Source organism: Rhea pennata, chromosome 18 (assembly GCF_028389875.1).
Source record: "Rhea pennata isolate bPtePen1 chromosome 18, bPtePen1.pri, whole genome shotgun sequence".
In the NCBI taxonomy this organism is placed as follows: Eukaryota; Metazoa; Chordata; class Aves; order Rheiformes; family Rheidae; genus Rhea; species Rhea pennata.
This window is the reverse complement of record NC_084680.1, coordinates 511,349-534,561: the sequence shown is the minus strand read 5'-3', so window position 1 is coordinate 534,561 and position 23,213 is coordinate 511,349. Positions and strand designations below refer to the sequence as shown.

At 53.6% G+C, this 23,213-nt stretch overlaps 1 protein-coding gene and 1 pseudogene across 1 annotated transcript; one reads left to right on the top strand and one right to left on the bottom strand.

Moving 5' to 3' along the window:
• Positions 1 to 4,017: 4,017 nt before the first annotated feature.
• LOC134148798 (DNA polymerase epsilon catalytic subunit A-like) lies at positions 4,018 to 7,112 on the top strand (annotated as a pseudogene).
• Positions 7,113 to 9,510: 2,398 nt separating this feature from the next.
• LOC134148797 (P2X purinoceptor 2-like) lies at positions 9,511 to 13,802 on the bottom strand. The gene is made up of 5 exons (XM_062591291.1): positions 13,683 to 13,802; positions 10,855 to 11,000; positions 10,710 to 10,803; positions 10,248 to 10,313; positions 9,511 to 10,176 (listed from the first exon to the last, which is right to left on the bottom strand). Exons 1-5 carry the CDS (start codon positions 13,800 to 13,802, stop codon positions 10,087 to 10,089), a joined length of 516 nt encoding a protein of 171 aa, XP_062447275.1. The 3' UTR covers positions 9,511 to 10,086.
• Positions 13,803 to 23,213: the final 9,411 nt, after the last annotated feature.

The following is a 23,213-nucleotide window of genomic DNA, read 5'->3' as shown; positions in this document are numbered from 1 at the left end:
CCAGCCAGTTTGGGAACCTGCTTACATCCTGATTATGTGCTCTTTATCTGGAGTGCTGGGCTGAGTCTTGGATTGCCAGCCTGCAGAGGACTGTCGAAGAGGGGGAGGTGGAATTCAGAACTTTTTTTTCTTTTTTTTTTTCCCTGAGCAGAGCTATGTTTATTGGCTTTGAAATATGAACTTCTATAGAGTCCCATCAATTGGTCCAGGGATTGCTGAGCTGCTTCTAGATTGTTGTTGATTTGGCAATGTTTGTACACTGATGACCTTAGTAACTGGAGAACAGGCAAAGTGTCAAAAGAGAACTGCAGAATAATAGGGAGACCAGAGCAGCCAAGCCTTTGGGGAGCGAGGGAAACTCGATCATAATGTTCTGCCTCCTGGTATAGGATGTAAGCAAGCAGCTTCCTTCTTGCAGTAGCTCTGCCCTACAGGGAGTTTTCCCTGTGGCCAGCTCTCACGGGTAAGGTCTGGAGCAAAGGAGAATTCACAAGAAAAATTCCTCATTAAGTAGCTTACAAGAAAGCAATTCTGAAACCCTTGGGGTGGGGATGGGGTGGAGGAAAGGGATTGCTTTGTTTCTTCTCTTCTGCATTGTCTCTCTCCTCAGGCCTTTTGTGGAAGCAAGAGCAGCAGCTCATGGAATTAATATGTATCAGGAGATTGGATTTCAGAAGGGCAGCCAGGGAGAGTACAAAGCCCTGCAGTGCATCCACATGGATTGTCTGAGGTACCGAATGCTGCGTCTGTACCGTATAACTGCATCTTTATCTGTTAAATTTGTATAAAATGCCTACAGTTGATGTATTTGAATACTGTCCCTTTTCTATCTCTGTGCACTGCTATCATGAGTTACATCTTACTAGGAAAGGACTAGCACCCCCATCTTTGGTTGTGCTGCTTCTACTCGGTACTCCGTTGTGTGCCATTATGTACAGAAGTTACGTCTTGCCCACACTAGCCTGAACGACTAACTCTGTTTATAGAGTCTGCTGGTGGCTGTCATTGGGAGTTTGAGAACTGTCCTGGATAGCAGGTAAAAGGACAGGATAAGACCAAACCGTTGTAGTGGGCACAGGGCCATATTCTAACCCAACAGCCTGCCTCGCACAGAGAGGAAAAGAAAGGGTGCGTGCGTGCGTGTGTGTGTGTGTGTGTGTACAGGAGAGGGCTGTCTGTCTTGGCAGTTGTGACTTGAATGTTTTTTCACATTGGACCAGTGTCCAGACTCTGGAAAACAACTGCCTCTCTTTGCAGTCCTGCTGATACCTCCTCCTGTGTTTAAACGTTTATCTTTGAAGTCTCTGAAGTATGAGGGTTGAGAAAAATCTGAGCAATAGAAATGATTTGAATAGCACTATTTGTACGAGTCAGGATTTAAGAGCATGGGTAGATATGCAGACTGTCTAAAGCTGTGCAGCTTCTTATTCCACTGCACTTGGATGTTCTGCTCTCACCTTTCCCTGTTAGAGTAATCCAGATCTTTTTGTACGTAGCAGCCCTTTCTGAAGTGCAGGGCTGTCTCTTCGTCAACTGGCATTTTCATTATTCTGTCTAGGTGGGTGAAGAGAGAGAGTTACCTGCCAGTGGGAAGTCACAACCTGAAAGCAGCAGCGAAAGCAAAACTGGGTTGATTCGTTAAGCAGCTCAAAACTTGGTGGCTTGAGGATTATCTGAGTGTCCCTGTCACTACAGGTGCCGTTACTATTCCGAGCCCTGATCCAGCTGGGTTGCGTGTGCATGGTCAGCAGGCAGCTTGTCAGACACCTCACAGGGCGAGAGGCTGACACTTTTGACACTGAACACCTGGAAATGTGCTCTCTGGCTCAGTTTACTTAGCTGGAGCCAGGTAAGGCACCCTATGAGAAGGCTTGTCTGTGTACCCAGGACCAAATAGCTTGAAGATACTATTGATGCTGCATGTTTGCTCTGTGTCTCTAGGAAGTATTCGCCACATCTACCTCTACCAGAGCTCCCAGGGCAACAAAGCTCTCTTTGGTCTTTTCATCCCCTCTCAGCGCAAAGCTGCAGTGTTCGTGCTGGACACGGTAAGAGTAGGGCTTAAAGGCTTGGGAGGGAACGCAAGGGGATCAGGCAGCGGTTTGGAGCTGAGCGGTTTCTTTGCACAGACACAGATCTCTACTGCTGTGCAGCAGGGATTCTCATATTTTGAAGTGTACCAAGCAGGTCTGTTCCTCAACTGTCACGTGAAGCATTATGATGTGTAGAGGAAAGAGCTTCCTTGAAATTTGCAGCCTGGAGCCTGTCTCTTTTGAACCCTGTTCCCTCTGATCACGTTTGCATTTGGTACAGGTACGCAGCAACCAGATGCCAAACCTCACCAACATGTACTCATCGGAGCGCAGTCTGTGCTGGAAAAAGTGGGTGAAGAACTACTGCTTCCAGACAAGCACACCTTTGAAGTGCGTGCTGAGACCGACCTCAAGACAGTCTACAGAGCCATTCAGCAGCTCCTGCAGGGCTGCAAGGTATGAGCTGAGGGCATGAGGAAGGTCCCCACTGAGACCTTGTCAGCGCAGGTACCTGGGAGGAGGAAAACATTGCATGGAAGGCATTGGTCCAGCAGTTCAAACAGCCTCTAAGTGTAGCTCTCTGCACACAGCTAGTGCTCCAAAGTTGAAGGGTAAAAATGGATGTTGCCTGCGGGCTCTGGCTTGCCTGGGGTGAGCTTACATAGCGCAATGCAAGCAGTGAGGCTAGATCATACCCCCAAACCCCAGCTCTCAATTGTGGAGCTGGTTATTCAGTGGGAGGTGCTTCAAGAGACTCTGAGTACACTGTCTCTACTGTGTGGAGGACCAGGGACCACTACAGGAATGGGGCATGTGAGCACTCATTCACACAGCTGGTTTCCTGCTGAGCAGAGGTGCCGGCTGAAGGGATGTACCAGGGCATGTCCTCTCCTCCTTTGTGTAGGATGAGCGCCGGGGCCCCACACTTCTTGCTGTGCAGTCTAACTGGGACCTGAAACGACTGGCAAGTGGGATTCCCATCATCGAGGAGTTTCCTTTGGTCCCTGTCCGAGTAACAGATGCCGTCAGCTATTCAGTCCTAGAAGAAAATGCAGGTAGGCATTTAAATACAGATTATTTCCTAGTTTGTGGCCTCTCATAGCAGCATTCAGAAGATCACTTCTGGTGGTCGCTAGGATGAATCTTTCTGTGATGCAAAACAAGCTGACTGATAGTTCTTCTGAGCACCTCTGCTGCAGTTTCCAGAAAAAGCTGGTGGCCCCTGGAGGGGAAGTAGATCCAAGTTTTGTTGGAAGGTGCTATGCTGTTTAGCTGTGCAGTGAATGGGGCCATCCATACATAGCATCACAGCCAGAGAGGGGAGAGGTCTGGCCATGTGCCAAAAGTGTCCTTTAAAGCCTGTAATACAAGGTGTGTGGCAGTCTGGAGAGCAGCACGGTTTCCCATGCTGCTGCAGTACCATATAGGCTTTCACCATTTCCTGATATGAATATCTTGATGTTGCACTCGGTAGATGCAGCAAGACCTGTAAAGAGCTCTTACAACTTGTGGAAAGTCCTGGCAAGTGGGTGCATTCATCATACCTGGAGAGGGGATTGTGTCCTTGCTGGTTCTCTGCCCTGCTTGCCCGTTGACAGGTTGTGTTTGTTCACAGTGTGTCTGGAGCCGGATATTCAGAGCTTGGCTGTAAACACACTGTTACAGTCCCATCACATCAATGACATGGAAGAAGGTTCCAGCGTGAGTATCAGTTTTGATGTGATCCAGCAGGCATCTCTAGAATACTATGATGTGTAGGCTCCTAAGACAGGCATCTTGACACAAGAGGCAGTTGAAGCGTGGGTATGATTCCTCTGCAGCCCTTAGTTCTGCTAATGACTGCTCTGCAGCCTTCTGTACTGAGTCCATTTGCTGAAGCATGGTTGGATGTGAGAAGTGAACTGCTCTCTTGCTAACATCGCCTGCTCCTCATTGCCTCCCATGGAGAAGATTATTAGCTAGGGAAGATGCCAACATTGTGTGTGACTGCAGTCTCTTGCCTCCAGCATCCACTCAAAGGAGATCTTTCACTCTCTGACTATTTCCTTCTGCCGCTGCTGGGAATTCCTGCTCTGGATGGATCCAGCAAATTACGAAGGTATCAAGGGAAGAGTGCGTTCTAGCGTCCACTCTGGGGAGGTAAGAGATGGGAAGTGCTCAGTCCTGCAGAGACAGGGGTGCAGTGGGTTGAGTTGAGCAGGGAGCTATTGGTTTGGATATAGGGAACTGCTACGACATCACCAACTGAAAGCCTGGGCATGGCTTGTGCTCCATTCCAGCAGGACTCTAGCAAGAGTCAAGTATTGGATGAGGACAGTGAGGAAGAGGAGGACAAGGAAGAAGAGGAGGAGGATGGAGAAGCAAATGTGGAGGACTTGCTGGAGAATAGTTGGAACATCGTGCAGTTTCTCCCCCAGGCTGCCTCCTGTCAGAACTGCTTCCTCAGGATTGTGTTGGGTGAGTGCAGTCTGCTGCTCGCCTGGTCCTACTTTGAATGTTACCTCTGGTGATTAGAGCTATCCGCACCCTACTGCTGCCCAAGCCATATCCACAGCATTCCCCACAGCTTCTTGAAGCTCTCTGTGCTACTGAGAAGGTTCTGATGTTGATCCAAAGAACCCCTTACAGTCAAAGATTGCACTGTGCTGGATGTGATGCAGAAGGAACCACCTCCATGTCTGTAAATATCATTGTTTGGGTGGTTTCAGCGCCAGTGTGAACTCTCTCAGAGAGGGGAAGAAGGTCACTAGTTCCTGATTAGTCATTGGTGCCCCAGGAGAGTCGACAAGCACAGTCGCGCTTGTGCCACTCTCCCATCGTGGACTGCATCTGGAGCTTTTCTTACGTGTCTCTGCAGCCTACATTGTGGCTGTGTACCACAGCATGAAGGAGGAGCGAGGAGCTGCAGCACAATGCCCCTCAGAGCGCTCCCATCAAGAGGAGGGCCATGAGCCAGGTGTCCCAGGAGGCATTGGGAGAGACGGGAGCCATGCCTGGTGAGTACGGTTAGCCACAGTTAGCCATGGGAGAGCTGTGTGCAGCACTGCTGGGCCAGTCCTGCAGCAGGAAGAGAGCTGCCCACCTTGCTGTCCCCATATGCTTCCATATGGCTCAAGAGCTCTCTCTGCTCCTCCTCTCCAGGCATGATCACTTTCTCACAGGATTACGTGACCAACGAGCTCACGCAGAGCTTCTTCACCGTCACTCAGAAGATCCAGAAGAAGATGGCTGGTTCCCATAATGCCACTGAGCCCTCAGACATGTTCTCAGTGCTACCTGGCTCCTACTTGCCACTCAACAACCCAGCTCTAGAGTTCATCAAATACATCTACAAGGTTAGTGGGGTGGGCTGTGCTTTCTTCTTTTTTTTTTTCTTCTTCTTTTTTTTTTTTTTTTAAGAATCTGTTGCAATTCTACAATCAGTTTGTTTTGCCCAGCTAGCACTCGCATCAGAGTGAGTCCCCGTGAGGACCGTCTTCTCTGCTGGTGGCCTTACCTAACACTGTCTCCTGTAGGTGTTGTCCCTGGATGCCAGTATAACTAACCAAGTAAACAAACTGCGCCGGGACCTGCTGCGCCTCATTGAGGTGGGTGAGTTCTCAGAAGAAGCCCAGTTTCGGGACCCTTGCTGCTCCTACATGCTCCCTGAAGTCATCTGCAGGAAGTGCAATTTTTGCAGGGACTTGGACCTGTGCAAGGACCCTGCCCTCTTGCAGGTACAGCCTTCCTTTCCCAGGAAATCCCTTTTGCCCTGGCTGCATGCATTAAGTCCCTCTTGGGGACACCAGAGGCCCTAGCATGGTTGTGCTCTCGGCCTGTCATTCACTCACATGTTGTCCGTCTTTCTCTCTCTCTCAGTCCTTTTGCTTTGAAGGTCTGCTTGGTTCCATGACAGCAATAAACCTCCCTTCAAGGTTATTTTCTGCTCATCCCCTTTCCGAGCTGCCTGTGACAGTTTGAGGTGTGCTGGTGCTTTGGCTGATGCTTTATCCCCTCCCGAAATTGGTTATGGCTTCCTGGCACTCGGGGCTATCTGAATGCTCTTGTTAGGCTGCGAGGGCTGAGGCTGCACCGTGCTTTCTCTTGGGAAGAGTCACACTTGTGTTCATCTCCCTTCTCTCTGCCCCTCGGATGGGTCAGTGCTGCCCAGTTAGGTATGCTCCAACTGCCAGGCCCAGTATGACTCGGATTCCATTGAAATGGCACTGGTGGAAGCGCTGCAGAAGAAGCTAATGGCCTACCTGCTGCAGGACTTGATGAGTGCTGGGCGGCCGTGCTGCGGGAGCCTGCCCTTGATGTGGCAGGCTGCAGCAGGAGGGCTGAAGCTGCTCTCTGCTCCTTGAAACCGAGCAGCCCAACCTTACTTCTCTGACTGATGTGATGCAGTGGAGATATGATGAGGAGAGTTTGGCTCGAGCGCTCTCCACTTCTTCTCAGCACATAGCTGCAGCCTTTTGCTGGCTGGCTGAGGCTTGACCCATTGACCTGATGTCAGTGGTGTCTCCCCAGAGAGCCCTGTCAAAGGACTGAGCTGCTCAGCCTTGTCTGCTATCCCAGCTAAAACTCCTTTGCCTCTAGGTGTGCAAGAAGTGTCATGGTGTGAAGGAGACACCTATGCCTGTGTACTGCGGTTGTGCTGGAGATTTTGCCCTCACCATTTCTTCCCAGGTATGTGTGCATCCTGCCACCAGATCCAGCCTCCTGCCAGCAGCTCCTCTGTAACAGCCAGTGAAAAACCCAGTGATAACTTGTCCCTTTCAGCCCATCTGGCACAAGTTCATCTCTCTGTGCTTTCTGGCTGTTTATTCGTTGCTTTGTGCTCAACCCAGGCAGTCCTGCCTGACCAGCTTGCAGAACTTCTCCTGGCCTGGCCTTCTCCCCCCTGTCCCCTCCAGCTTCCATCTTCCCTGGCTCATGCATGAGGTGTGCTGGGCAGCCCTCCCTCACTGGTATCTTCCCCCTCAGATCTTCATGGAGCACATCAACATCTTCCAGAGCATTGCTTGGCACTACAGTGTGGCCTATCTGCTGGAAACTATTGAGTGGCTGCTCCGTACAAACCACCAGCTCCAGCAGTGATTTGATGAACTTGTCCTGCTGTCTTTTTTTGTTGCTGTGTCAGCTCTGGGTACTTGCTCTCACCTCTGCTGAAGAGCATTTGTGCTCTGTGATAGATCTCGGAGAAGCCACATATCCATCTTGCACTGTGTGGGGGCGCTAAGCGGTGTTGGGGCAGTCCTGGTCACAGCCTGGTGCTGTGCTGGGGGAATTAAGAAGGTGCCTAGGGCTGGAACTGCTCTCTATGGGGGAGGGGGGACTGCATTTGCCAGAGCCCTGCAGAAGCCCAGTTTGGGATGGGAGTTTGTGTTGTAGGCAGCACCCTGTGTGCATGAATCTCTGTGGTTTTAATGTGGAGTTTTAGACAATTAAATGTGTCACAGACAATGCATCTGGTTCTTTGGGTAGAGGAGCACGTGCTATGGCCCACAGCAGGGAGCTGTAGGCACCCTGGAAACGAGCATTCTCTGAGCCATGGGGCAGGATTCCTAGAGGGAGGAGAAAGCCAGACTCTTCTTGTTGGGCTGGAAGGGGAGCAAGGGAGCTGTCCCACTTGGGTGCTAAAGCTTCAAGTTGACAGCAGTGAGTCATAGGTTGGGGGCCTGCTCACTGAAATCCCAGCACAGGTGTGATGAAACCCAGGAGGCCAGTGCTTAGCTGAAGCCTGGCCTCCTGGTCCTTTCCATCTACTCCTGCTTGCAGAAGCCTGAAAAAGCATGAGGGGAGCCAAGATTACTAGATTCCAGTTAATTTTCTGGGCATTTTGAAACACTGTGTGTTCAGCTACTTCTGACACTTCCTTTTATATATATATATGTGTGTGTGTGTGTGTGTATATATATATATATATATACATATAAATTTTTATTCAATGCCCTCCACACATACCTGTATTGAAAATATTTTTCTGAGCTTTGTTTTTTCACTTCTATAGTATACCTGTTTCTATTAGCATTGGGTTATGGGGCAAGTGGTCCTGTCCTTCGCTATGCCCTCCCTCCATCTAGTACTGCTGAAAGGGGGGCTGAGGGGGCTGTACCTATGTGTTTGTTTTCTTGATATTAAAGTTGGAGGAAATGAGCTGGCCTGGACGGGCAGAGAAACATGGCCCTAATGCAATCACTGCGTTGTGCAATTGAGTTAAGGTTTGGTCCAGCGGAGCCTCCAGTGGCTTCAACCTGCGCCAGGCAGCTCCTCTCAGCCCTGCATCATTGCTCCTGCTCTCCTCAGGGCAATGAGCTGCTGGAGGTGGGGGCAGGCACTTGCCTTCATCCTGCTGCTCTACAGTGAGAGGCTGGCTCCTTCCCCCAAGCCCTTCCCATAGGTTTGCCTGCTCAGAGTTGCTCTTTGGTCCTAGAGAAGCCAGGTCCTCTTCTTGGAATGAGGACAAGGTAGACTCTTCTTGCAATGGTATTACCTTGTTCCTGTGAGCAATTGCACCCCAAGTCAAAGGGGGAAGATGCTCCCCAGCCCAGAAGGGGAGCAAGAGGAGGTTTTGGTGCACCAGAAGTCCCCTGCCTGTCCCCCTGGCATGTCCTCCATCTGCATCCCCACCCTCCAGCCTGTGGGAGAGCCTTTAAGACATGGCTTGGGGTCTTCCCTTGCCCGGTGTGACAAGACCCCTTTCCCCCAAACTTCTGCCTGGGCTGAGCTATGCTGGGGGAGGATGTGCTGAGCTGAGCTGCTGTAACCTGAGAGCCAGAAAATAATCAGGTTATGCCTGGGTGAGTTACTGCCAGGTACCTGCTGTGAATTGCTTTTGGGCATAGGCTCAGAGAGCTGCAGCCTCAGGGCAGGGTTGGTGTTGGCAGAGGTCCATGCACCAGGCTGGCAGGGGTTGGGGGGGACTTGTCCTCCTCCCCTACTGCTGCAATGCAGGGCAAGCAGGTGCTTGTACTCATGTTCCCTACCACCCGGGCTCTGGGGCAAGAGCATCCGTGCCCTGGCACTGCAGCAGGGTGCAGCTTTTAGGGTGGAGGGTAGAACGATGCACATGTCCATCTCTCACCCCGCTAGCCATGACGCTGCACTGTCACCCTCCCCCTCCCCCCAGCACATGCTGCAGCAATCAGGCCCCAGGCAGCAAGGCTGGGTGGTTGCAGTTTATTGGGTACTGGCTGCTTGGCTAGTGCAGGACTTGCTCTAGTCCTCAGTACGGCTCCAGGGCCACCACCACTGCTGCAGCTCCATCTGTGGCAGCTTTGCAGGGGCACAGGGGATGAGCAGGGCAGGCCTACTCGAGATGTGCCCACCCCTGCCCCCAGGACCCTGGGTGCCCGCAGCCAGGAGCTGCTCCAGGATGGGGCTGCCAGCGCTCCAAGCCAGCCAGAAAATGGTAATGCCCATTCCCGGTGTGCTGAAGCAGAGCCAGTAGTCAGGCACTGCCTTCTGCTCCAGAGCAAAAGCTCCGGAAAGCCCCCACAGGAGCCAGCCAGGGCACCACGGGTCTGCCCTGCCACTGGGGCTTTTCTTGACCCCCAGCCTCTCACAGCAGCTGGCAGCCATGGGGCAGGACCTGCCTGGAGCTGCTTGAAGCATGGCTGAGGGAAGGGAGGGGGCCGTGGCTCTTGGTGGCCAGCAGCAGCAGCCGGCAAGGTGCCCGGTGCATCCTGGCCAGGCACAGGGATCATCGCGTGGGAAAAGCAGGTAGCTCAGAGTCGAGCAGGGCCCGGACGGAGGAAGTGTTATTGCTGCCTGGCACAGTGGCTCCTTCCAGCTGTGGTTGTACGTGGTGGGGGAGGGACAAGCGGTCGGTCCCTGCGGGACAGACTCTCTGGAGGCTGGAGAGCCCTGAGGTGCTGTATGTCGTGGAGCAGCCTCTGAGGCACCTTCAGCCTGCCGCGGGGGTGAGAGATGGCTGGAGGGGCCAGATGCCCTGGCAGCCCCAGCCACATGCTGCTGCCCACCCTGCAGCCGTGCCCAGGCACCCTGCCCTGCCTTGCTGGCAGCGTGGCCACTGCTCTGTCCCAGAGGACCAAACCTCCAGGGCCAGGATCTAGGGTGGTGCCTGCTCAAATTTCCTGCTGCTGTACACCTGGTCCTTGTTCATGCAGCTCAGCAGGATCCAGTCCCAGAGGAAGGAGCCCTGGAAGGTGAGAGAGGGAGGTCAGTGCTGGGAGTGCGCAGCTGGGCCGAGCCCCCGGCACCAATACTCACCATTCCCAGCGAGGTCAGAGCCACGGCCAGGTTGATGACAGTGGGGATCAGGCTAAACTTCCCTGCCTGGCAGAAAGGATGGGATCAGTAATCGCTGCCCAGCCCAGGTTGCCTCCTGCCTGGGCCTGCATTCACTCTGGGTTGGGCACAAGGAATGAGACTGAGCAGAGACCTCCCTCTGCCCAAGCCACAGTGTGGACAACCTACCCAAGCAGCAGCGCACACTATGAGGTCTTGCATTTCCTTCCAGCACACTTTGCACACTTTGCCAAAGGTTCTAATTTGAGGCACCTGGGATTCCCCCATTCCTCTGCAAGGCTGAGCAGAAGAGGCCTGGCTGTGTTCATCCCAGCTCTGAGGCAGCAGTGGAGAAGAGCTGCTTTTCCAGGACGGTCCTAGCACCACGGCAGCATATTATGCACATATGCACCCCAGTAGCACATGGACCATGCAAAATCCTACCTGGCCCTGCACGATGACATCAATATGGATCCCACAGGCCTTGATCAACACTCGTGTGTGGGTCCCGTTCCATTTGTAATACTTCGCAGACCTCCTGGGGAGACAGGTAGAAAGGCCCAGTGATGGGGACCAGCCACAGCAGGACCAGGGAGGGCAGGAGGAGGATGCAGGACTGCAAGTGCCACTGCCTGGGACAGTGGTCTTGGGATCGGGGCGGTGGAAGGAGTAGTGGGGGTTGCAGTCGGTTTCAGGCAGGCCCAGGTTACAGTTCCAGCTGATGACCACCCCACCCTGCAGCAGAAACCAGCAGGCCTAGCACAGCACCAGCACACAATGGACACAGTGACCCCAGGGCACAGCACTACTGTGCACACAGCTTGGCCATGGGCATGATAAGCCAGCAAGCAAGCAGGGCATTTCCCCCCACTCAGGCGTTAGCACAGCTGTCATCCTCATCACCCGCTGGGAAAGGCCGGGAATGCCACCATACTGGGGTACACGGCCCTGCCAGGGAAGCCAGCAGCACTGCTTGCAAGGCTGCTTACCCAGCGGAGCTCTGCCCCAGCAGTGGGCTTTCCAGCTGAGTTGGGAGCATGGCTAGGCATCAGGGAGCATTCCCAGATGCAGAGTGGGGGGCCTCTAGGGTCTGGAGGGTGCTGGGGCTGAGCAGGGGATGCAGAACCTGGAGGGAGGATGGAACAGTGCTGAGTTCCTTCCCTGGATGGGAATTATCTACTCCCAAGAGGGCAGCAGAGGCAGCAGGGCTGGATGGGGCTGGAGACCAAATGCTGGGTGCACTGCCCTCCCCTGGCAATGTCATGGTATTTGCCAAGGTGTGTGGATGAGTCCCCACCACTGGGCGAGCAAACCTGCCAGTCCTGGCAGTGATACAGGCACACCTGCAGTCTATGCTTTGCTGCCAGCTGGCCTCCTGCTCTCCAGCCTCTGCACAGGGGCCTCGTAAGAGAGACCCTGGGCCTGGGAGCCTTGCAGGGCTCTGCATGCGCAAGGTGGGCAGAAAGGACTGCTCAGGGGCTGCAGTGGATGTGCTGTGCTCCGAGCTGTTGAGGCTGGCTAAGCTGCCACTGCCCTCAGCCCATCCCAGCTAGCCCCTGCAGCATACTGGCAGGGCAGCAGGGCCAGGGACCTGCCTCCAGCTGCCTCTGAGTCTCAACAGTGTCAGTGTGTGAGTGATGATCCCGTGGAGCCAAGCACTAGAGCAGGTGCTGAGGGAACGCCCTGTGCCCAGCCAGCAAGACCTTGGGCCCTCTGGGAGGACCATCCTCCCAGGACATGACACCTTCTCTGCCAGCTCCCTTAAGTTCTCTCCCGCCTGCTCCATGAAGATGGGGCAGCAAAGGGCAGAGGTGGTGTTGAAGGTGCAGCTTTTCAAGTAACTGCTCTCAGCAGCTTGAATGTTGCCCCTGGGGAGACAAAGCCAGAGCCATGGCATAGAGCAGCACACCAATACTCCTCAATTTTCTTCCTAATATCGTGAAGCACCCAAACGAAACATTAAACCCCAGCTCTGCTCATTGGTATCCATGCCATCACTGATGGTCCCAGCTGATGAATGGTGAAGGGATTTCCTAGGAGAACTACATACCAGATGTGGATGTATGCAGGCACTCAGAAATGCACATGACTGACTAGGGGATGGCCTGCACAGCAGGAGGGTGGAGAGCAGGAAGAGGAGGAACCCTGGGGTAGTTACCTGGCGAGATGCTGGCATTATCAAAGGGATTCTTGTTCCCAAAGACTTTAACCGCTCCCTTTGCAAGGCCACATGCCCCATATCTACCCACCAGTGTGAGCATTCCTGCTCCTTCTTGCTCAATAATTACCATCCTCATCATCACCACCTTCCTCAGTGGAGGCAGGGGCAAGCAAGAGTGAAGGATAGATGGATGGAGTAAGGGTTGGGAACTCCGTATCACAGAGACAGCAGCTGAGCACCAAAAAAACATCCTGTCCCAGCAGGTTGAGGGAGGTGATTACTGCCCTCTCCTCAGCACTGGTGAGGCCACAGCTGGAGTGCTGTGTGTGGGTGTGGTCTCACCAGTACAAGAAAGACATGGACCTACTGGAGCAAGTCCAGCAATAATGATGAAGGAACTAGAAGCATCTCTCATGTAAGGAGAGGCTGAGAGAAATGGGACTGTTAAGTCTGGAGAAGAGAAGGCTCAGGGGCATCTTATCAATGTGTACAAATACCTGATGGGTAAGAGTAAAGAAGATGGAACCAGGCTCTTCTCAGTGGTGCCCCGTGATCATATGAGAGGCAATGGGCATAAACTGAAATACAGTAATTGTGTCTGAACTTAAGAGCAAACATTTTTTTTACAGTGAGGGTGATCAAACACTGCACCAGGTTGCCCAGAGAGGTTAGAGAGTCTCTATCCTCGGAGATACCAAAAACCTGAGTTGGCTTGGCCTAGAGCAACCTGTTGTAGGTGACCCCGCTTTAAGCAGCTGTTGAACTAGGCAATCTCCAGAGGTGCTTCCAACCTCCGTCATTCTGGGAGCAACTTAGGAACAGGGATCCCCTGTGAAAAGCCGGCATCTCCTCCAGCTGCCAAATGGCACTGCTCCTGCACAGCTCCACTCCTGCCTCTCCATCCTTCAGGCTTGTCCACGTATTTCAACCACATCTCCCTGCTGTCAGTGAACACTCATTCCTCTGGTACCTAATTGTTACGGGAAATGGCTGTGCTATCCACCATTGCACTTTCAGGAAGGCATCTGGCTGCACTCCACACACACACACTCAGACAACACACATGCAAGTGCAGGGCCAGGGTGGCCCCCTTCTCCCCACTATGCCAAAGACCTGACTACAAAGCACTGCTGCTGCAGCAAGGCTGTCCTGGTCCCAGCAGCAGGGCCTGACCTGCACTCAGCTGCTTAGCATCACCTATATTGCTCTCCACTTTGTTCTATACCCTGTACACACATGGCAGCCTGGGTACCCACTGGTCTACTTGCTCCATCCCTAGGCCCCACATTGATCTCTTCCACATGGACATCCTTGGAGAAGCCGAAGCAGGGGAAGTGGATGTTCCTCTTGATAAGGATGGGGAACTGTGGTGCCATCTTCGCCAGGGACTCACTGTGGAGAGACCTAAGTACTATGGCTTCGGGAGCAAAATGGTCCCTGTTGGCATGGCCTGTGCAAGGCCATCCCTGTGCCATGGCACCGCCTCCCTAGGCCATGGCCTGTTGCTGAAGGGGCCAAACCTCTCAAGAGCATCCTCAGAGGTGTCCCGCCCAGAGCATCCCCTGGTGTCCAACGGGACCTCGAAGATGGGCCAGCCTTTTGGTGCCTGTTCCATCCTAGCAGAGGACTCTCCTCCCCAGTGCCACGACCCATCTTTGGGGCCCGTACCCGACACTCGCTTCCTCTGCTGGACACCAAGCCAGCATTTCAGAGCTCTTCTCGGTGCCGCCAGCACTGGGCACGCAGCGCCCTGTCTTCTGCCCTGTGAGGACGAACACACAACGCTGAACTTCCTGGCAAATGGGATCCTGCCCAGTGTGCAGTGCTGCACAGATCACTTGTCCCTGCACATGCCCAGCTCTCTGTGGCCCAACATGTCCATGTCGCCAGGGGTGCAGTCATGGTCGCAGCTGCATACAGCACTGCAAACTGTTAGCCCCTGCAGGGTCATGGGGGACATGGTGAGAACAGGACATGCACCTGGTAGTCCTACGCTGTGGCTGCAGAGGGGACGGGGCACCCCATGTGCTTCCCCATCTCTGCATAGGTGCCAGCCCTTGCAAGCTGCCTGGGGTAAGCAGCCATTAAGCGTGCCTGCGGTGGCCCTACTCTAGCATGGCTTTCCTTGGTGTGTCCTCCGGAGTAGACAGTCAACCCTCTTCTCCATTTCCTGGCATGGGAACTGAGCCAGGGGCAGCTGTGCTCACTAGCATTCCCCACGTCTCTGCATCCGCCAGCAAGCTCCGCTCAGTCTCCACACATCTCCCCTCCCGTGATCCCTCACTCAGCAGCCCCCAAACAGTGCCCAGGCCAAGGCAGGCAGGGGGATCCCTGCCACAAACTGGTAGCAGCAGAGGAGAGCTACAGGCACCAACATCACGTGAATGTCAGAGCCTCCCCTGACCTGATCTGAGAGTGCCCTCTCCCGCCCTGAACATCCAAAACCACAGAGGCCTGACGCTGCTTGTCAGGGCAGGCAGAGCATGGCGCACCTGCCTGGCTAAGGCCACAGGGCCCTGCCCGGTGCTACGTGCCAAGCTCCCCAAGCTCCGCTGAGCCTGCCGCACAGCACTGCAAAGGTGACCTAACATGCAGATCCAATGTGTCTGGGACGCAGCCATGGTTGCCTCATCGGGAGCCAAGGACAGTGCTGGGCCGGGAGGAGGGAACACAGGAGTCCCCATGCAGGCAGCGGGGACCACCACACACGACAGCTTCCTTTGCTGGGTCCATCTGGATGAAGGAGCAGTTGGGAAGCCCTTGCAGAAAGTCTGCTGCTCATCTACTGCTCCAAGAGGCCACCCAAAGCAAGCAAGACAAGAGAAGAGAAGGGAGAAAGGCGGGTCAGAGCCTCACCTCGGCTGTGTGGGTTGGGGGGGTGTAGAGCGGAGGCGGGGGTGGTGGTGGTTGTGGGCTATGTACACCGCAACATCGCACACCTTGCTTGGTGACTGTGTCACGCCCTTGACTTTGGTGAGGACAGAGCTCTGCGGGCTTGTCTCCCATTCCTGGTAGCCCTTCTGAAGGATGACAGGAAAAGGCGCTATCAGTGATCTCCTCGCCTCTGGGACCCAGAGTGCTGCATCCGTACTACGGGATACGTGGTGGGAACGGTCTGTGTTGCAACTTTTGTATCCATACTACATGATACTTGGTGGGAACGGTCCCTGCTGTAACTTTTGGGTGTCTAGAACACTACCGCTGTGTTAAACAGAATACGAATAAGTAACTGGAAATCTGTGAGAAAGAGCAGCGGTTGGTTACATAGATTTGGTGGCTTCCAGCCACAGAATAACCGTGAGAAACAGTCAACCAGAAGGTCTGAAGTTGAAGAGTAATGAAATAGCGAACCCCAAAGTCAATGTGGCCCCCAAAATAAATCTGCACACGCGCGCAGTGTCATAGCCCGGTTATGCAACCGGGGCGGAGTTGGGCTAAACTCCCTGCGGTGCAGAGCAACCCTGCAAGCCCCACAACAGACCCTGCAGGCAGCAGGGTACCTGCGCTTCCTGACAGCACAGCTGCACGACAAAGCTCTCAGGCCACAGCCACAACTCGCACGACACACACAGCAGAGCCAGCAGAGGTTACAAGCATTGCACTTTTATTACATGCAGAGAGAGCTGACAAGCGGCAGCTGCTTCCTGATGCAGCATCAAGCCCGGAGCCTTTGCAAACGCACATTGTTTTGCACAAGGCAGAACAGCCCAAGCATATGGAATGCATGGAAGTGCCTGAGCTTGCCCCAGGGCAGAGAGCGAGAGAGCTGCAGGGCACAGCTGGTGTCTTGGTGCTGCAAGAGCAGGCAATCAGTGGCCTGAAAGGGCTCCGAGGAGCCCTGGGAGTGGGCCGTGCTCAGTGCTGCAGAGGAAGGCGAAAAACCCCCAGGCACTGCTGCCAATCTGTGCTGGGGGAAAATTCCTTCCTGACCCCAAAGTTGGCGATCGGCTGTTCCCTGCGCATGTGAGCAAGGCCTGCCTCCCGGCCAGCCCTGCGACGCTTCTCACGCCCACCGGGGCACACCAGCGCTGCCCAGCTCCTTTCCTCTCTCTCTCAAACTGAAGCCACTTTAGGGGCTCCAGAGCATGGCAAAATTTAAGGAAAAAAAAGAGAGAGAGAGAGAGAGAGAAAGAAGGAAAAAGATGGAAAGTAAAAAGCAAAAACCAGACCTGATAGAGCCTGGGGGGGGGGGGACTCTTTCCTGGGCACTGCAGGAGACCAGCTGGCCGGGTGCTCCAGAGTGTTGCCTGAGACCTATGACACTGATGATGAGCACTTGGGGCATCTTCGCGTCTCATGGCCTGCACTTCCTGGGTGCTGCATGTGGTGCCAAAGCAGATAGGCATGGGGATCTTTGGAAGGGTCTCTGGCTCCGAGAATGGATGCCCTTGCTCTTTGCGGGCCATCGAGTTAACTTTCTCCACTGATCTCCAGCTGAAAAGGCCTGGAGCCTTTGCGGAGCTTGAGGTGCGTGTGAGGGGTCTTCTCCCGCTCCCAAGGGCTTGCTCCGGTCTCTGAAAGACCAAAGTTACATCCGGCTTTGAATCCGAGCCTGCTCGGAGCACAGATTGGATCGGAGGGCCTCCAGCGAGCTCTTCCAACAGAAAACCTTCCATGATCGGATGGTGCACAAGGGCTGAATCAGCTGTGAGCTTCAGCGCGCTGCCTGCCCGTGAGCAAATGCCTGGGCACAGTCTGCGCTCGCACAAGAATGGCTGCTGACAGTGGTGGCAGGGGTCACTTCCATTTCCCACAGGAGGCATGCACAGGCCAGCTGTGCCCAGCAGTGCCACACGAGTACAGCAACAAAAGCAGAAAGCCTGCTTGCCTTGGCCCCTTTGCGTCAGCTCAGCTGAGGCAGCTTAGAAGAGACCTGGAGCTGGCAGATGCTGACCTCCCTCTGCTCTCCTGAGAGTGAAAACACTGTGAAAACCTTGCTGTCACTTGGTATTGCTCTGTGCGTCTTTGGAGGAGTGCCAGGCGGAAGAGGAAGAGGATCCACAGTCTTTCTGAGGCTGAGGCAAGCCAAAGAGCCAGTCTTAGAGCCGGTGCTGGAAGGGGTCAAGGGCTGCAGGAGGAAGGGGTTGGTCGTGCCTATTTGTGTTGGGGAAGAGGCAGCCGGCACAGGAGGCAGCGTTAGGCAGTGTTAGGGAGTGAAGCAGCAGACACAGGCACTTTCCAAGCCTGCGAGGCACGGGGCACGGCCACGGCAGGGAGTGCTCTGAGCACCAAAGCAGGGCAGAGAAGGTGCGAAGCAAGAGCTGGCAGTAAGGTCAGAGGAAGGCCACAAAGAGGTCTCCATACCAAAGGGAGGTGCAGCTGCTGAGCACGTCCATCGTTTGGCGGCCTGAGGTGCAGGCAGCCGTGCCCCCGCATGTCCTGCGACAACGTCGCGCTGGGTGGCCGTCGAGAGCCCTGCTGCCCTCGTGGCGGTGGGTGTGCCTGCGCCCAAGGACAGCGTGCAGAGAGCCTCGGCCCTGGGCGGCAGCCAGCTGCGAGCCGGCTGCGGAGCCTGGCAGAGCGGCAGGGGCGCGGGCGCCTTATAGCCCTGCTCGTGCCGCGAGCACTGTGACTGCGTTGCCGGGTCACAGTGCTGCGACATGGGGGCCCCGGAGCCGCGCTGCAGCCTCCCTGCAAGCCGTCTGCCGGCCCGGCGTCGGCGTGGCACAAGGCCCCGGGGCTGCCGGCCCTGCTGCAGCCCCTGTGCCCAGCACCCCAGGGCAGCTGCGCCTCCTGCTGCGGGGCCGTGCCCGGGCCATGGCCCAGGACGCCTGCGGGCCCCTTGCTCTGTGTCAACGCGCCCCACGCTGCCCCAGGCTTGTCCCAGGTCACTGCAGAAAGGGCAAGAGTCCGCTCCCATGCTGCCATTGGGAAGTGGCATCCCTGCGCCATGGCACCGCCTCCCTAGGCCATGGCCTGTTGCTGAAGGGGCCAAACCTCTCAAGAGCACCCTCAGTGGTGTCCCGCCCAGAGCATCCCCTGGTGTCCAACGGGACCTCGAAGATGGGCCAGCCTTTTGGTGCCTGTTCCATCCTAGCAGAGGACTCTCCTCCCCAGTGCCACGACCCATCTTTGGGGCCCGTACCCTGTTGGAGGCGGGCTTGTGGAATCATAAGACGACCCAATATGAGCTAGCAATATGATCCGTTTATTTCAGCAACTTAGCCTGCTTATATACTGTCATAGCTGTCCGCGTGCTCAAGCACCCTGCTGGCTGTATCTAATTAGCTTACTACTATAGTTCACGCGCCGCAAAGCCCTCTGCTATTGGCTGTCCACATATTCGCTGTCCCATCTCGCTAATCTCTTCATCCTGTTTTTACATAGCATTCATACTTACTCCCTCATTACTTGTCCTTCAAGGTGTCTCCAAGGTTACTCCACATAACAAGTCAGGGTTGCACATTTGCATGTTCTGATGTCCATGCTCGTCCAGCCAATTCTCTAGAATTCCCTTGTTTTTCTTTTGAGCAACCCAAACTTGTTTAAGAGGCCTGGAGAACATCCGCTTAACACAACTAAAAGCAATACAGAGGAATACACCCACTAAGCACAGCACAACTGCTATCCGCAATAGTTCTTGGATCAAACCTAACAGCCATCGAGGCAAAGGGCCAAACAAACCCTGCAGCCATCCGTCCAAAAGTCTATGCTCTTGTTGTATTTTCTTCGTATGTACTTGTACTTGTAGCCACCGAATCTTCTTGCGGATAGATTCACTGTGATCTGACAGGTTCAAGCAACACATTCCCTCAAAGTCCTCACATCCATGTCTTTGTGCCAATAATGAAAAATCAATTGCTGCACGATTCTGTAATATTGCATGGCGTAAGCTTTGCTGATCTTCCAACAGTTGTTGGAGTACATCTGTAGTAACATTTGCCTGTTTCTCTGCCCAGCAAGCGAGCTTACCAATTTGGTTTAAAGCTAAAGCAGCAGCGCCTCCTGGCACAAATGAGGATAGGAAAACCCGCTCTGTTGGTGACGTTAGAGTCAAATTATCGTTACAGTCTGGTGAATCCCCGGTTACACTTCGTTTCTTGCGTGTCGTGTGCGTAACATTTTTCCACCACCGCGTGTCTGGAGCTAACAAGGTTAGCTGACCCAGGTAGCATGGCCCACCCATGATGTTTGCAGGAACACCTTGCCAAGCGCGATTCCCACAGATTAAGAATGTGTCTGGTGGCAAAGCCTTGGCCGTCCCATTGTTCCAAAGAGGAACGGGGTGTTTGAATTCAGCGCCGTAGGCACCTAGGCCCCGGGGGCTGCCAGTATCGTTAGTACCACAGAAGTCATCCGCATTGTGGTAATCATACCCTCTATCTGAGGGAGTGACATTTGTCCAACCAGTCCAATTTGAAGGTCAATATTGCGCGATACCCTGCGTGCCGGGGCCTCCAAAAAATATGCACGTCTGTGTCCAATTTAGCGACGTGTTACCAATGCGCATGGCACCCAAAAGGTCAAGCTCTTGAAGGTCCCATGGCAATGTCACGTTCAACCCTTTTATCAATTGTGCTGCACAATGGCTGACGTTAGGGGATTGACTACAATTGTGAATGCTAAATGTCCCAAAATACTCGATCCTAAAAGTGGGAACTCCTACCAGACACGTTCTAAAGGGGTCTGTAGCAGACGCCATGGAAAGGCAAAAGGCAGACTGTCCGGTACGATTAGCCCAAGTAACCCATAGATTCTGTCTCACATCAATGCTTGTTAGTGCCTCAACACGCAGCGTCTGGGCCTCCAAGCAGATGAGCCAGAGTATCAACGAATTGACCCAGCCCATCTTGGTTGGAGATGTCCACTTGATTTCCTTCAGTGGTGGATGCCTTAGTCCATTTGCTGGGCACCCAGAGTGGACCTGAGGGGGTAGAAACACACGCGTAACCTCTTCCAACATACACAACCTCTGCAGGTCCTTCCCAAACTCCAGTTCGTGGATTTCGATACAACACCTTGGCCACCCGTGGTGTCACCACTTGTTGTACATGTTGATTGTGAACCACCACAGGAGGGACCTCAGAATCCCCAAAAACGCACAAGTGATTCAACACAAACAAGGTCTTATCCAACCTCTCTTTAGCATCTGTTATGTCAGAATACTTTTGCAGATAGGTTTTCAAGGTTCTATTAGCCCGTTCAACGATGGCTTGGCCTGTTGGTGAATTTGGTAGCCCTGTCGTATGCCTAATTCCCCAGTGCATCATAAATTGACGCATGCTATTACTAGTGTAGGCAGGGCCATTATCAGTCTTTATATGTTGTGGAACCCCCATGGTCGCCATGCACTGTGTCAGGTGTTTACGGACATGTAAGGTTTTTTTCTCCGGGCTGTGCTGTGGCCCAAATGAATCTTGAGAACGTGTCTACTGTAACATGCACATATTTTAACCTCCCAAAGCTAACAATATGGGTAATATCCATTTGCCAAAGCTCCAGTGCTTTCAAACCTCTTGGATTGACTCCTACCCCTAACCCCGGTCCATGATGGCTACATTGTGGGCAGGTACGCACAATGCCTTGTGCCTCCGTAATCGTGAGAGAGAATTGCCTACTAAGGCCTTTGGCATTCTGATGAAACTGATTGTGTGAGGCCCGCGCCGCCTCAAACTGATTTAGGGGTTGAGCAGCCACGCTAACCAATCGATCTGCCAGGTGATTACCTAACTCTAATCCTTCCTTCGTCTGATGACTCCGTACATGAATATTACAATATGGTTGCGATCTTTGCCGTAAGGCTTGTTGCAACTGCATAAATAGGGCAAGCAACCTAGTGTTATGTACCTGCTTGAGCACAGCATCTTCAATCTGCTGAACAACACCAGCTACGTACAATGAATCCGTAACCACATTCAGTGGTACATGCATCCAGTGAGTCACTGTCCAACAAACTGCTGCTAACTCCAATGTCTGCAAACTGTCTCCCGCCACTGCCGGGAGGACCTGATGCTGCCAACGCCCCTTGTCCTGCCACACAACGGCAACTTTTTTGCTAGCTTTTCCTGCATCTGTGAAGGCAGTAACGGCATTTTGAAGTGGCCGCTCCAAATAGAGCAGCTTGCCTGCCCATGTTTGTGACTGCAAAAATCCGCTATCCTTCCCATTAGGCACATGGGTAGACAGTAATCCTGGCCAGCCTAGGAGTGACGGTTGCAGCGCCGTGGAGTGGCACAGCGCCCATTCCAAATCTGCTTGTGCCATTGGTATGTGAATTGCATCGGGCTCCTGGCCAGTGATGGCCACCAGCCTATCCCATCCTTTTCTAATCACTTCCCCTACTTGCTCCAGGCGCGTAACAATACTACGCTTTGGTTGGAGAGGGAGAAATATCCATTCCAAAACCGCTATCACATCTCCCCTTTTTTCTTTTGCCACTGCATGATGACTGCACACACTGAGGTCGCAGATAACAATACAACAAGCCTATACGGCTCATCTTCAAACCAACGAGATGCCCATCGTGATGTAACTAAATCCGTTAAGCGCTGTAAACAAGCCTGTTGTGCCGTAGACAAATGGACAGGAGTAGCTGGATCCAAACCCTTTAATAGGGGGCAAAGAGGCTCCAGCTCCTCGTTTCGAATGCCTGCTATGGCCCTGACCCATTGTAAGTCTCCCATAAGTTTCTGTGCGTAGGTGTCCGTAGGGTGTGGACGGCGGTCATCAATGTAACCTTTTGTGGTCTGACCATAGTGTCACTGATGTGCCATCCCAAATATTTCCATGGGCTGGTAACCTGTATCTTTTCTGGAGCAACCTGTAATCCTCTGGCCAGTAACGTATCATGCAAATATTTGCTTTGATCGTGTGAAAAGGGAGCAGCCTGGGCTACTAAAATGTCATCCACATAATGATAAATGATTGCTTGCGGCCATGCTTGACGGATGGGCTGCAAGGCGGCCGCTACGAATAACTGACACATGGTGGGGCTGATACGCATCCCTTGAGGGAGCACGACCCATTCAAATCTCTGACTCGGGGCGGCCTTATTGAGTGCTGGAAGCGAAAAGGCAAATCGAGGTGTATCATCCGGGTGAAGTGGAATTGTGAAAAAACAATCCTTAAGGTCTACAATCAGAATGTGCCATTCACGTGGAATCATCGTAGGTGTTGGCAGCCCTGGCTGCAGCGCCCCCATTGGTAACATTTGCTCGTTTACCTTTCTTAGGTCATGTAACAAGCACCACTTCCCTGATTTTTTTGGAATAACAAATATCGGTGTGTTCCAAGGACTTGTTGAAGGTTGAATATGCCCGACGCGTAACTGTTCAGCAACTAATTCATGGCCCGTTGCAACCGTTCCTGTGTCAGCGGCCACTACTCCACCCACACTGGTTCATTAGTGAGCCAAGTGAGCTTCAGGGGTGTCGACAGCTTCACAGCGGCCGCTGAGAAAAAAACGAGTCAGGGGTTGCTAAAACAACTCCCCATTGTGTGAGGCACTCCCGTCCCACCAACCCATTGACCCCTTCAGGTAGTGGCAGGATAGTAAGGAGTACCCAGGCCCTGCGTTGCTCAAGGACTAGCTCCGCAGGCTGCAAAGTCACCATGGCTTGAGCTGATCCCCCCACACCTGCAATTGCATCCGGAGACGGACGAACCGGCCAGAGTCTGGGCCAAACCGTGGCCGACATGATTGTAACATCAGCTCCTGTGTACAACAGCAGGCGAAAGTGCCGTTGCTCACCGGCATAATTCACCTGCACCGAGACCATCGGTCTATGGTTCATATTAAGAGTTAGACAAGCCAGCGGGTTGGTGCTTCCAAACCCAGCATTCCCCCG

Bases quoted from the DNA above. Each gene is read 5' to 3' on its own strand.
- LOC134148797 (XM_062591291.1), bottom strand. From the start codon at position 13,802: ATGGCACCACAGTTCCCCATCCTTATCAAGAGGAACATCCACTTCCCC. The intron at 11,001-13,682 runs GTGGGTACCCAG...TTTCTGCTGCAG, and splicing joins GGGATGGAGCAAGTAGACCA to GGTGGGGTGGTCATCAGCTG. The intron at 10,314-10,709 runs GTAGGATTTTGC...CCTTTCTGCCAG, and splicing joins ATGTCATCGTGCAGGGCCAG to GCAGGGAAGTTTAGCCTGAT.